The sequence below is a fragment of the Saccostrea cucullata genome, unplaced genomic scaffold (assembly GCF_032062105.1).
Source record: "Saccostrea cucullata isolate Sc308-1 unplaced genomic scaffold, CSIRO_AGI_Scuc_v1 ctg765, whole genome shotgun sequence".
NCBI lineage: Eukaryota > Metazoa > Mollusca > Bivalvia > Ostreida > Ostreidae > Saccostrea > Saccostrea cuccullata.
The window spans coordinates 169,828-184,706 of record NW_026932784.1 but is presented as its reverse complement, the minus strand read 5'-3'; the positions used below and the strand labels follow the sequence as shown (position 1 = coordinate 184,706).

The following is a 14,879-nucleotide window of genomic DNA, read 5'->3' as shown; positions in this document are numbered from 1 at the left end:
CGGAAGAGCACTCGCTCCATGATCGAAAGGCCTGGAGTTCGAATCTCGGCCACGACTGATCTAAGTTGATGAAAAAAAATACATGTACGTAGTAACTTCTTCGCCATGCGCTCGGTACACTTTGAAGTGAAAGTTTTGGGTCCTTCGGATAAGACCTTACAATTCGAGGTCCGTGTCACGACAGGCGTGGTAACGATACAGTTCCCCCACTTTTCATATGGTTCAGTGGCCCTATGTGCTGTGTAAAGGTCTCAATTTGAAGTCCTTCACCGGTATATGAGTGAAAAGTTCTCGAATGGGACGAAAACAACAATCGATCAATCTCAACTGAGGTCAAATATTCCGTAGATTACGTCCATACTGTACGTAGACACCAGGGCAATGCTCAAGCAGTAGCAAAATGTCAAATTTCTGGAATCATTTATCTACAGTGTTTCGACTTAGAGTCGGGAAATTTTGTCTTGTCAAATGACCCTTCTAATAACGTCGCTGCATGGTTCAAACGCCAAGTTGCGAAAAGCGGACACTGATACTTCAGTTAAGACAATGTTTAACCAAATCCCCTGTTGTAGTATATAATTTCAAGGAGACCCGGAATCATGCACTGTTAAATCCTTTCACTGGCATAGGCGTCGGAACCGGGCTGGGGGGGGGGGGGGGGTTTAAGCCCCCCCCTTTTTTTCCAAAGACAGACTTAGTATAGACATTGAACATTGCTGCATGGAGAGGGCTCATATAGGCTATGCCTGCTGCCCAATCCAATTATGTATTTTACATAATAAAATATGTTCAAATCAAATCAAATCAACATTGCTGCATAGGTTTAACCCCCTCTTTCCACAGACACGTTGCAATATAGGTTTAAAATTGGGAAAGTGGTGCTGTTTGGAAAAAATCTCAGTACTGAAGTTCACCTGCACCCTTAGCCCCCCCCTTTTAATTTGCTTCCGACGCCAATGACTGGCAACTGCTTGCATCGCAACATGTCAAAAATTCTGGAAATGGACGATTGTTTAACGTCCCTTCTAAACTATTTCACCAGTACTCACCATGGAGTGCTGTAATATTATACCAGTACTCGACATTTAGAGCGTTTGAGCCGTGAGGGATCTTTTTCGTGCAAGTACCTACAGTGACACGGGTCTTTCGTTAAACGGTTTCATCAAAAGTGCCAATCTCTTTGGAAAGGGACTTAAAATAAACCAACAAACAATTTCCTTGTTTTCGGGAATTTCCATTTACAAGTCACATCGCCATGAAGGATATTCTACTAACAAGGAAAGTATATATGGAGCAACTAGACAACGTCTTACTTCATATTGCAGCAAATCAATGTTGTAAAGAATAACTGTGGAATGGCTGTAGATATATAAGCCAGAGGCAGTTCATTATATCAGATATCGAAGGGGACTAGGTCAACATATGACAGAAAAGTTTTCCTTACACCCATATATTGATATGCTAAAATTGCATGTATATGTACTAACGAATTTGTCCATTCCTCCCCCTTGAGAGTGAAATTGTGCAACTTCTACCTTTTAATCTGGATTTCAGATCTTGTGTCAAAATGTTTCGACGAAGTCATCGAATTTTGTATTGCGTAATTGTCTTTTTCTTATTCATTATGGGAATTGTTCAAATATCAAGTGAGTGGCGTCAATCTTATTTTTTCTTCTTATCATAATGGGGATATGTTTATTCGCCTAAAGTTAAATTAAACAGAGGAATATTAAATCGAAATAATTAATTCCTTAATTTCAAACCCAAATCACTGGGGTTTAAGGTTCATCAATACTCTGATAAGAGAGATTACTCTATTAAAATACATGTCCATTATTCCTTTATGAAATTGAGAAGTTGGTCGTCCATTATTCCTTTATGAAATTGAGAAGTTGAAATATCTTTAGTCCAATTATGCCCGCAATTAAGTTATGCTATAATCGTTTGTTATTTTTAATTGAATCATAAATTTCTTTTGAAAAATAATTAATGAGTAAAAGCAAGAATGATATTAATGAACCTTATTTGTTCCACGAGCGAAAGTATCATCAATGGAAAAACGGCTATATTTTTGTCAGCAAAACATTGTTTTATACAATATTTTAAAGACTCGGTTAACAATCCTTTGTGTCATGATTATGATTAATCATAATCATGACACAAAGGATTGTTAACCGAGTGTGTAAAATATACGTAAGTGAAATGATTTTTTCTCAAATGGTTGGAATATATCTGTGGATTTTTTCCCATGGTTATTGAAATGCATGTTTAGAGAATAATTTATCTGACTTTGATTTTTATGTCTTAACAGAGTATTTCGATGATAGATTGAATCACACTGGAGGTTCTGTTACATCTTCCTCCCCTCTTAAATACTACAAGAATCAGGAAAGTGATAGCAGCGATGATCTTGGGGAAGAAAACAGCGATGATGATGAAAAAGGCAATGATGATGAAAACGGTGATGATGGTAGAGAAAAATGTTCCAAATTTCAGAAAATCGTAGGTGGTTTATAAAGTAAAATTACCTTAATAATAGAATATTAAGGGTTAAATTTATAGCCTAGTTGATAAGACTACTAGTATATAAAAGTACTTAAGAATTAAGCTAATTTCTAAATCTGTGTTTAATTTCATCATAAACTATTACTTGTCTATCAACATCAACGAAGGGATCAACGCTAACTGGTCTGTTAACTCAAAAGACAAAAGATGTTTGACCAAATTGATCGACATGCAATAATAAAAGTCTGATTATAAATGAAACTTAAATTTCCTACCGGTATTTAATCGCATAACTAAAAAAAAAATTCAAGTTTTAATTTTGTTAATTTCTAAGATATTTATTTGTTTAACATTCCTTCAAGATTTGGGTTTATACTTAATATCTTCAGAAAGACTAGTCTCGATGCATGTTCCGTAATGGGATTCAAACTGACGTAAGCATACCGAATACTGCGACCTAAGGACTCCCATTGTACATGTGTAGGACAAATCTTTAAGTCAAAAAATTAGTTGAATATTAAAATGATATTCTGCTCAGAATTGATTTAAAATTAAAATTTCTTTCAAAAAGAATAAAACCAATTTTAATAGAAAAAGAAAAAAAATATTTTCAAAATTCAGTTTTAGACTTAGTTACACATGTATGTCATAACACTACGCCACAAGAACGACCTTTTAAGGACAATAATAGGTTTCTTATTCCTATGCATATTAGAAGCAACTTTAAGGAGGTTTGATCCCGAGCTTTTTTTAATTCTGGACCTTCCTTACTAAAATTATGCATTTTATTTAAGTTCTACAAATTCAAATATGATATATTAAATAATAAAAAGAAATTAAATATGCCATTCAGACAAGATTAAGTCAAGAACTATATTTTTGGGCATTAAGTTTCTAAGAGGAAAAAGATTCAATTTTCCCTGTTTGTAGTGCAGTAAATAAACATTATGATGAGAATCCTTTCTTCCTTGCTGTTTGCACACAGAGCTATTTTTGCTGTGAAATTTTTCGTGCTGATTCTGAGACATCTTTTACATTAATTTTTATGAATTCTATCATTATATTATGACAAACATAGTAACTATATTCTAAAAGTCCAGTTAAAATAATGAGTCAATTTAAATATTAAATTAGCATTTTTTTAGTATGATATCTAAAAATTCAAATATAGAACTGTTGACTTTCTTTCTGAATATTGATCAATTTGATTAAATTTAGCAAGCCTTTAAGAGTAAGCCTTTAATTAAATATAAAATATAAAAAATAATTTTCTAGCTTGTTCAATTTTTGATACTATAAAATACATTCATGAGTGCAGAAGGTCTGATACTAGTAATGGATTACGCGAAATCATTTCAACCTTTCTATGTTATATTTTTTTCCATGACCTATTTGTATAAAAATATATGGAAAACTTCGAAGATATTTGATTTATAATATTAGGACACAATTTCAGTGCAAAAAAGGTCATATTGAATGTACCATTATAGCACCCATAAGCGGCATATTGACCCCATTTTTTTGTTTGAAATAAGTATTAATTTTGTAAATATAATTAGAAAGGCGGCGATCCTAAAAAATGCAATCACGTTTTTTCCTCCAAAATTAAAATTATTTACATATTTCAGATCATAAGTGTCATTTATCAGTTGACGAATGCAGAGTATGAAAAAGATATGTGATTGAGGATGTGTACATCACTCACAGATGTTTGACACCAGATGCTACAAGTTTCAAGCAAAATATGAAAAAATTATGAAAATTTAATTAAATGGGTGCAGATGGCACATTTCAAAGGACTCAAAGATAGTTCTCTCCCTCAAATTATTGAGAAATTCGTAATTTATATTCATTATATATCTTTTTATCATCCCCTTTTGATGCCCCTTTTGTTGGAAAATATAGTTGAATACAAATCTATTCATTATATTGAAATAATTTAAAGAAGGTTACTGAGTAAGGATCCATTCGTTGTCGTTTACAGTAATTCAGGAATTAAACAAATAATACAAACAAATAAGCGAAAATGAACATGGTATTTGATTCAAAATACTTTTTCTTAACCGAATTCTTATACTCATGATTTTATTTACATTTCAGATGTTTCAAACATCAAAGAATTTGAATTTTGTTCAGAGGGAAAGACAACAAACAATTAGAAATGGCTGCAGCAACTTTCACCAAAATGACACAACCCAGTCTTTTCTTGAAAGGCTTAATAATAATATACAGTTTTATGACAATCTTGGTTTCTTGTATTGCCGAATTCAGAAAGTAGGATCTACCTTTTTACGAAAGACATTGAAAACATTATTTGCTGGATTGGAATATGAAATTCTGCAAGGGGAAAGTATCCTTCATAATCGAACACAGGAATTTAAAGAGTGTCTATCGAAATTGCCAAAATTCATGTTTGTTCGTGAGCCCTATGGCAGAGCACTCTCTGGATATGTAGACAAACTTTTTGCTCCTAATCCTTTTTACTGGAAGTTAACAGGACGACATATCGTAAAGATTGTGAGAGGAAGGAATGCCAGTAACTCATCACTGAGTTGTGGACATGACGTCACTTTTCCAGAATTCATGAAATACGTGATTATCTCCCAAAAAACATCAAGAGACCGTGATCGGCATTTTTATCCAATGTCTGAGCATTGCTTTCCCTGCAGTATAAAGTATGACTTTATTGGGAAAATGGAAACATTTGGTGAAGACGTTGCACATTTATTGGATTACTTAAGTTCACAATTTCCTGTGGCAGTGCCATATGATGATTTTGGACAGAAATCTGATTGGAATATCGCACAAGATTATGTCGATCAGCTATTCTATTTTAAAAAAGAAATGGAATTATGTGAACCATTTCATAAATCACTTCTTCGATTCTGGCGAGATCTTCAGATTCGAGGAATAATACCTCTAGAAGTCAAAATGCCTTTCACATCACCAGAAGAGAAAATCACAAAATCAGAAGTGATTGATAAAATTACCGATATCATACAATCGATACAAAATCGTACAAAATTAGAAGAACAGAGGTTGGAAGCAAAACTAGAAGCTTTCAGTCAAATACCTAGAGATATTTTAAAGGAATATACTGAGCTTTATAGAGCTGATTTTGAGCTTTTTGGCTATCCTAAAAACCCATGTTTTCTTGGAAACGGAACAACTCCTTCCTCTAAAAAGTTCAAATACTTTAACATTTTTGACTTGTAATGTTGATTTCGTCAATATGTGTTGATGCCTTGCTGGTTTTATGGAAGAGGACAGTCAAATGATTGTTGATTATTGTTTGAAAAAGCAATTTTAAACTAGAATCTATCGAGGGGGATATAAGAATTACCAAAGACATTCTAACTTTTTAAGGAAAACTCGGCGGCTGTGACCGATCAACATGGAATGCTTACTCCTCTATGGCACCTGATCCCAACTCTAATCCTTTAGATTATTTTGCTGTTGATAACGAGAGGAAAATATATATATAAGTAAAATAAGACTTGTCTGCTTTGAAAAAGTCATATATGTATTGTCACACGGAAGGCGTAATTTTATTTTGCCTGTTTACATTAAATTGAGGATGAAAAAGAATTCACCTGTTTATATTTTGTACACCTTTTGAAAAAAAAGTAGACAGAAATATATGCTTTACCTTACGTTATGTGTCATTTTACCAATCTCGGTAACCCACGGCCCGTCTCACTAAGAGGAGACCATACGATAACTTTTTAACGGAAATTTTCAAGTGAGTATTTGAACAAATACCAGTTGAAACAATGAATTCTGTTTTGTGGATCCAAAAGGATAATTTTCAGGTATATACTTTGGAAAAATTATTATCGTATATTACTAAATTTATTTGATTTATTTTTTGTTCCCCCTTTTTATCTTAAGAGCAAGCGAGGGATAATATACTGTATACGGGTTATATATTATAAAAGGCATAAATTGTTCCAATTCAGATTATACCAATATAACTTGAGTAGTAGCTATTAAATTCATTCATTATTTTATGATTTAATTTTACAGCATTAATTAAGAAACTTAGAATGTAAGACAATATCTCCTTCAAAAATAATCTTCGAATTGAGCACATTTCAAATGTTACGACAAGCGGATTAATACTTTTTTTGACGTTAGTCTTTGTGACGTGGGCAACACATGTACAGGTTATACGATATAGATATTTTTTAATCCAATTACAAATGAAATTAAAATACCTTTTACAAAAAAAAAATGCCTTTTAAAAGGGATATGAACACAGATGCAGATAAAAATTTTCGAATTTGTTTTTCCATTGTTATATGTCTAAAAATATTTAACTAAGGTATTTCTAATGATCATCAAAAATTTTAATTTCTATTGTCGAGAAACAAGGCAAAATAGAGCTCCAAACCTTTGTTATGTAAACAGGACCCGTGCCATGTTTTTGTTTACATAAGTTAAAAATACAAAAAATAAGTTATATTCGTTCAAAGCAGATTTTTTTCATAAAGAACTTACTTATAAATACGATTAGACAGTTTATAGTAATTTGCTGAATCAGGTTTAATTATAAATGTGCACGTGATATTCTCAATATGCCAACAAAAACAAAACACGAGACTTGTTTACATTATGTAGAATTTCAAGTTCTGTATATCCTTTGTAAATCAACAAATGATGTTCAAATTTTTGCTGATCAGTAGAATGGCCTTGGTTAGGAATTGTAAACATTAAAATTAGATTTTAAAAAATCAGTTGAAACTGTGTCCATGTCCCTTTAAAAAAATAACTTTGATTAGTCTTTTGTTAAACGCTATAGTGCATAATTATCTTTCATCTGGTATCGTTTTGGTATTCAGGCACAACATTTGCGCAAATTTTTTTTGCAAAGTCACGGAATTCTTAAAAAAACGTTGAGCTGGTAAAGGTATATGGAAGACAATTTTAAATTATTTTTTCAATTTTTTGCTGCTGAATAGAGGAGAAGTTAACTGATCACTTTAAGGTCAAGGTTATTGACGGTTTAGAGTGATTTTGTTTTATTGACGCTACATATGCTCTGAGGTCATAATACGATTGCTGAGGTGCGTAACGCATTTCTTTTCAGAGGATTACAGATTCAAGTATAAAATTTGGTTATCGAACTGCCTCTTATCTTTGTCAATCAATACAGAAGACCTTCAGGTAACTGTAACAAAATTTTCATATTAAACTACCTAGCCATAAGGGCACTATATAAGTGACATTTTTGAGTTTGATTTACTATGTACAAAAGATTTCCCAGATTTTTAATATGGATTATTTTATTTTTATTCCTAGCTGGAAGTTTGCATGTTTCAAGTAAGTGAAATTCTTTAAATCTTTATAATATTTCTGTCATTTAGAGTAATCTTTGCATAAGAGAAGAAAAAAATGGGAAAAAAGTTAAATAAAATTTATTTAATAATGTCATTTAATTTTTTAATCTTCCAAATATTTCTTTCTTCAGTTTACATAGGAATAAAACACTGGTAACACTCAAAGGACGCACCTGAATTTCTTCACATTTTTTCCGAAGTTCTGCATATTTAACACAATAACTCAACGTTTCAGCTTGTTTTTTTGTTTCTTTCATCAGAGAACTTATTTGTTCTCTATAAATATGATGATGTTCCTGCTACATCATTGACTCAATCAGAATATTTTGATGAAACTGATGATGACGAAGATGATGACGATGAAAATATTTATCAAACCGACGATAATGACGATACTTTTGAGGACAATCCGTGTTCCACCTTTCCTACAAATGTATGTAATTTTAAATGTAATAAATTGCAAAAGAGACTCTTTTATAATTTGAATTATTTTAATTACATGTAATGTTAGAAAGGTAAAGTTTTGTATACATACGGATCTGCAAAAACTGTCATTTTTTTCAATTTTTTTTTATTTATTTGTTGATTTTCTTTTTTCCCCCCTATATCATATAGTTTCTAAACATACAACTGAAAGCAAGGATCAAAAGCCTACAGATTATATCAGAGACCTATATATAGGTCCCTGGTTATATAAAGATGTCTCAGTTGTGTTCCAATTGTGGGAAGAAGTTTAAGTATGTAAAAAGGCTAGAAATACATGAATCACTAAATTACATTTACCAATTACTGAATCTATTTTAAAATAATTTTAGTAGATTCATTCAAATTTGAAATGTATAAATGTAATTTATTGCATTCAAATGCCAGGAAAAGTACAAATTGCAGAGTCAAAATAGCCTTTATATATAAATGCAGCCTTTAGAGTATTACAAATGCATGGTATAAAATGAAACAATTATAAACCAATTAATACTCAAGATTCTTTATTCCGACAATTGTTTATCCTTTATTTAGTTTTAACAAATGTTTCCACTCGCAGTTATGCTATGAAATAGTTTTGCAAAATAATTTAATTGCACTTTGAATATTTTAGGATTAGAGGCAAATACTCGTACTTACAAAACATAATAACACAGCAAAAAGTTAAATAAAATTACTTTTCTTTGTAAAATACACATGTACGTACATGTAAAAGTATTAATTATGCAAACATTTTGTCAAAAATATTTATGTCGACTAAATAAACTTGCTGGAGCTAGGTTTATAGTAAGTTTATTTTTTTTTCAACATTTTAAAATACTACAGCTGTACATGTAGTAGGTCAGAATTGATAATTAATTTTTCGTGTTTCCTATGAATGTAATGAATACAGCTACACAAATTTGCGTGCAATTTTAATTTTTTTCATAAATGTATCAAGTAGAATTATTCCGAAGTTCTGAAAAACAGAGAAAACCAAAATTTAGCACTCCGTAGCTTATGGCGTGATATTGTCGCAAATGAAGTTAACACTTCAAAATTAACAGTCTCTTTATTTTCTTTTAAAATTCAAATACTTTATCCCGTTCCTAGAAATGCACATTTATTAAATAATTTAGAAAACCCATGTATCTTCAATAGCAATATGCTATTGAAAAATCAGGAGACGGCTTTGTCTTAGAAGCATATCTTGGTCAAAGTCCGTTTTATCACCGAAAATTTAGAATAAAACGCCTTAACTCTATTGAAAATCTAAATAGTAATTATTCTTTCTTTCTTTTTGAAATTTGTTTCTCATGTTCATTGATCTTATTTTTAAATCTTTTTAGATATTTCAAACTGAAATGAATTTTGTCCAGAAGCAACGCAGAGAGAAAGTAAGGAACAGCTGTAATCGATTTCACACAAACCAAACCTCCAGGTTATTCTTCAACAAACTGAACAATAACATAGCATTTTATGACCCTCTAGGATTCTTATATTGTCGAATACAAAAAGTGGGGTCTACTTTTCTCCGAAAAACAATGAAAAGACTATTTTCTGGAATAGAGCATCGAGTTTTGCAAGGTAAAAGTATCCTCCATGGTAGATCGGATGATTTCATTGATTGTCTGGCAAAATCACCAAAGTTTATGTTTGTTCGAGAGCCATTTGGGCGAGCCCTCTCTGGATACGTAGACAAACTGTTCGCGCCAAATCCGGTTTATTGGAAGATTACTGGACGACATGTTGTGCGAATGGTTAGAGGATCAAACGCTAGTGAATTATCATTGAAATGTGGTCACGATATTACATTTCCAGAGTTCATGAAATACCTGATCATCTCTCAGAAATCATTACAATTCCGGGACAGACATTTCTTCCCTATGCACGAACATTGTTTTCCGTGTAATATCAATTATGATTTCATCGGAAAAATGGAAACATTTCGAGAGGATGTGACATTTTTACTGGATTCTTTTAATTCAGCTTTTGATGTTGAACTTTCATTTGAAGATTTTGAAAAGGAATCTGATTTGAGTATAGCTAAAAATCAGCTAGCACGAGTCTTTGCCTTCAGGACAAAAACAGAATCATGTGAACCATTCCATACATCACTACTGAGGTTCTGGCGAGATCTTCAGATTCGAGGCATAATACCAATAGAAGTAAAAATGCCGTTCACATCAGAAAGAGCGAAAAACGTCTCAAAACCCGAAGTGGTTGATAAAATTACTAATATCATCCAATCTATACAAAATCGTACAAAGCTAAAAGAGCAGAGAGTAGAAGCAAAAGTCGAAGCTTTCAGTCAAATATCTAAAGATATTATAAAGGAATATACAGAACTTTATCACTTTGATTTTGAACTATTTGATTACCAAGCAAACCTACCTTTTATGAAAAATTTAACCGGTTCAAATTCAAATAGACTAAAATACTTCGACATATTTAATGACAAATAATCCCAAAATTTATAAAGATTTTGTCCATAAATTCAATATCATTTTGCCTACATTTTTTGTTCTTTTTAGTTCTCTTTTAGAAAGATGAAAAAAGAAGAAAAATATAGGGTCTATCATGCACATAATTTGAAATAACTTTCATATTAAAATACCTCAAATTAACACTTTTTTTTCTCTATTTGATTGGCATGAATTGAAACATTGACAAAAAAGTTTCATCGAATTTCCTTTAGACATTTTTTTTTTTCACACAAAAAGTCTCTTCTTATAATTATAATGAAAAGTCTAGGGAACTTCTTTTGGACATTTGCGATAGATATTCGAACCTTTAAGGCCTTAAATACTGTCTGTATTTGTATGTAATTATTTATATTAATTTATCAAGAAATAAATTTATTTTTTAGACATTTCAAATGCCTGACCTATCTGTAGAAGAGCACTCTCTTGTGAAGTAGATAAAATGTGTGTACGTTTTATCCGATTTACTTTGAGATTACATGTCAATCTCTGAGAACAAAGAGAGGATAAATCGAATGTGATTTATCACTCAGATTTGGACTGAGAGACAGTAGATGGAAGCCAGGTGTTACAAAATTGCCAAAGCTGGTGAGAGGTGGGACACTTATATTACGGACCTTCAAAGATTGATCATCTGGAACAAAACATCGATGTCTGTGACGTGCATAGGAATCCAAGTGATCGTCAAATGGAGAGGTAATTCAGATGCCGTTAAGAGGATTATAGAGAACCTGTAACAGAGATAGGAAAACCTGTATGGCAGGAAAATCGAGTTCTAGGCCACTTTTCTATATGCTGACCCAAAACTGTATACATGAGAAACTAGATACTTTATGTATGTTGAGGCTTAGTGATCGTGCATGGGAGACAGATCTAAAGTACATGTAACCCTACACAGGATATGTTAATACGTAGTTTACGTCATGTGTGGATGAGCGCAAATTAATGCAGCGTACATGTAGATGTAACTTGTGGTAGAAGAGTGTGATTTGTTTACATGTATATGACGTTTTAAATTCGGAGAATAAAGACAAAAAATCTATTGAAATAAGAAATTTACATGTCTGAAGGACTTAAAAAAACTTGTTATCATAACAGTAAAAATCACATTTCGTTGAGATCACACATGGTGTAGCACCGGCAGAACAATACCGGTAAATAGTAAAATTAAGGAAATATAAATTCTTTTAAGCAAATGTAAAGAAAAACTTAAGGACATTGGAATGTTTGTTTCAATTTTTTAAAACTAAATACAAACGTAAGAAAAGTATAGATGGAAAAAAAATGTGTTCCGATGCCGGGAATCGAACCCGGGCCGTCTGGGTGAAAACCAGAAATCCTAACCACTAGACCACATCGGAATCCAATTTCCACTCATTTTAACATCCTTTAGTTTAATATAAACTACAATGCTGAACCTTAATCAATATACTCCATAAGTATATTTCAACCTCGATCCACTTTATAAATTTACTTCCAGCTATCACAGATAATATCATATGAGTGCCCACTAATCACGAATATTAAAATTCAAAAGTATAATAATAAATAAAATAACATTAAAAAAGACCAAACTTCTAAGGGCTTATTCTTTTGAGATCCTCAGGTAAATAAAAATGAAAGGTGATTTTAAAATTACAAGTAGCAGTTTTTTTTTCAAAATACAAAAGCTGTTTAGGATAAACAAGCCGTATATACCCCTATTAATATTACAGAGCTCTATTATATCTACCTTAATATCAAAGGGGAATAAATCTAAATACTTCTTTATCATCAGGTACACGACCCATGTATATGCATTTCTGCTCTTAAGTGGTCAGGACTATCCAACTTTTCATTCTACGAGGTCCCTTTATAAAGAGGAAATTCTTCAAAATCATACAGTTTTGAAATTTTTTCAAATATTTCCAACAACAAAATGTGAAAAATACTTAACATTACTAAATAACTTTGACTTTAGAAGAGGCATATAACCCGATAGAGAATATCTTCTCACAGACTTAAAATTAAAACTGGTAGATATACGAGGGGTTATCAAAAAGTTCGTGGACTGAGGCTATAAAATTAGTACTATGTAGTCTGTGCTTTCAAAATTTATATGGAACATAAAACAACACAAAATAGAGAAATGTTGAAAATTTTAGCCTGATACGTTCATTATTTGCCAAATTATTATAAAATGAAAACGACATTATATGATCACCCGGTGTAACGTTGAATATAGACCCGAGTTGAAAATTGACCCGGGGTTCATTTTTCAACGTTGAATATTGAACCAAGGGTGTTTTTTCACCGTTGAAAATTGAGACCAAAAGTCGTTGAATTTATACCCGGGGTCATTTTTCAACAGCTTGATAATTTTTTTCTTATCCCTGATGACCTCAACAAGTTGAAAATTGACCCTGTTGAATATTGATCCCACCTCAAAGTTTTAACATTTTTAGGTGGGTAGTTATTTTACGGGATTTACCAGTATCTCTATATTTATTTCGGTTTCAATCTTTTCCCTTTTCAAGAATAATAGAAATAAACCTATCACTCCGTGGATATATGTACATTTTGATCAGTACACAATTTCAGTTATCTTCAAGCATGCCAAATTTATTTTTTGACAATACTTTCTAAAATCCATAGCATCCATAAATAGCTACAAAACTATGATATGGCATAAAACAAAAATCCTGGAAATCTGGTGTCTAGACAGTGAGCCCTATGTATATTGATCAGGTGGGCAGAACATCCCATCTAGTCAAATTCAGTATAAAAAGTGAAAAAATTAACAGCCTAAGAATTAGAATGAAACACATAGGCCAAAAGGAATCCAATGATAGGTTATATTTGTGAAAAAAATCAATATAGCGACCATAGCATGTAAGTAATGCTGACTTTAAATAAGGTTGGTGAAATCCCTGTAGCAATTAACTTATCTGTCAGAAGCTTGCCTCGGCTTAAAAAATGATCGCTTTCAGAGCATAACCTTGAGAATAAGATTATTCTTATTCTAAAACATATCATTCTTATTCGATACAATATGAATTCTATTCGATTAATTGTTAATTCTATTCGATTATTTGTAATTTGTATTCGATAAAATGCTATTCCCATTGGAGGAAATATGACAATATGATTCTTATATCATAATATCACACTTTTCGAAAACACGCGTTTCCTATTCGATGTCGTTCCTATTTATCCGTTAATTTTATTATTCTCATTCCATAATTATTTGGTTTATTTGCAATAAAGTTTTTCGAAAATATACTAGCATCCATTTCTATTCGTAAAAATACGATTCCTATTCGATAAACTTCTTTTCTTATTGCATAATTTTATCTCCCCTATGCGATTTTTTTTCTTATTCTTTTTCAATAATTGCATTCTGAGAAATATGACAAAACTAGAACTGGTTGTAAACTCAATTAAATAGGAATGTCACATTTAACATTATTATCGAATATAAATCATTTCATTATCGAACAGAAATGAAAAAAAATTATCGAATAATAAATCACAAATTTTCGAATAGAATTACAACTTAAAGATAATGAATTCTCGAACAGACATAACATTATTTTGCACAAGACTAACAACTAATTGAATGGGAATCATATGATTAGGAATGACATGATTTAGAAAAAGAAACTAAAATTTTTGATAACATAAAAGTATAATAATGCAACGCTGTATACGTTTTACCATAAACAGGTACATGTAATAGTGGAACATTACTTACAAATAAGGAAAGTTCACTTTGGAAAAGATTAAGAAGAAATCATAAATTTCTTTTCTTATACAGTATAGTTTCAGTTATAGATAGTAAAACCTCCAAACATGAAACAGTTGTGGACATTCAGTGGTGACTTTAATTTAAAGTTTACTCGGATACACAATGTAAATAGAGTCGACATAAGAACTAAAGTAACTATTGTTACTTGATCATACGTCACTGGTGTATCTAAATGCTGAGTTGAGCCCACAGCAAGTGTTCTCTTCTTGTCATATAAAGTTTTTAAAAATATATTCTGATTCTTCTCCCAGTTCCCGACGTCTATATATGAGTACGTTTTGGTATTTAATACCAAAAACTGCT

General features: G+C 31.5%; 2 protein-coding genes and 1 non-coding gene across 3 annotated transcripts; 2 read left to right on the top strand and 1 right to left on the bottom strand.

Moving 5' to 3' along the window:
• The first annotated feature begins 1,624 nt into the window (after window positions 1-1,624).
• On the top strand, window positions 1,625-5,847 carry LOC134236135 (carbohydrate sulfotransferase 8-like). The gene is made up of 3 exons (XM_062718309.1): window positions 1,625-1,646; window positions 2,273-2,502; window positions 4,606-5,847. The coding sequence occupies exons 1-3, from the start codon at window positions 1,625-1,627 to the stop codon at window positions 5,719-5,721; spliced, it is 1,368 nt and encodes a 455-aa protein (XP_062574293.1). The 3' UTR covers window positions 5,722-5,847.
• Window positions 5,848-6,162: 315 nt separating this feature from the next.
• LOC134236134 (carbohydrate sulfotransferase 13-like) lies at window positions 6,163-10,771 on the top strand. Its single transcript, XM_062718308.1, has 3 exons — window positions 6,163-6,184; window positions 8,105-8,277; window positions 9,656-10,771. The coding sequence occupies exons 1-3, from the start codon at window positions 6,163-6,165 to the stop codon at window positions 10,769-10,771; spliced, it is 1,311 nt and encodes a 436-aa protein (XP_062574292.1).
• Window positions 10,772-12,078: 1,307 nt separating this feature from the next.
• On the bottom strand, window positions 12,079-12,150 carry Trnae-uuc (transfer RNA glutamic acid (anticodon UUC)). The gene has a single exon. It is a non-coding gene; the product is annotated as a tRNA-Glu (tRNA).
• Between the last annotated feature and the right edge of the window lie 2,729 nt (window positions 12,151-14,879).

Bases quoted from the DNA above. Each gene is read 5' to 3' on its own strand.
- LOC134236135 (XM_062718309.1), top strand. From the start codon at position 1,625: ATGGGAATTGTTCAAATATCAA. The intron at 1,647-2,272 runs GTGAGTGGCGTC...ATGCATGTTTAG, and splicing joins GGGAATTGTTCAAATATCAA to AGAATAATTTATCTGACTTT. The intron at 2,503-4,605 runs GTAGGTGGTTTA...TTTACATTTCAG, and splicing joins GTTCCAAATTTCAGAAAATC to ATGTTTCAAACATCAAAGAA.
- LOC134236134 (XM_062718308.1), top strand. From the start codon at position 6,163: ATGTGTCATTTTACCAATCTCG. The intron at 6,185-8,104 runs GTAACCCACGGC...TTCTTTCATCAG, and splicing joins GTGTCATTTTACCAATCTCG to AGAACTTATTTGTTCTCTAT. The intron at 8,278-9,655 runs GTATGTAATTTT...AAATCTTTTTAG, and splicing joins GTTCCACCTTTCCTACAAAT to ATATTTCAAACTGAAATGAA.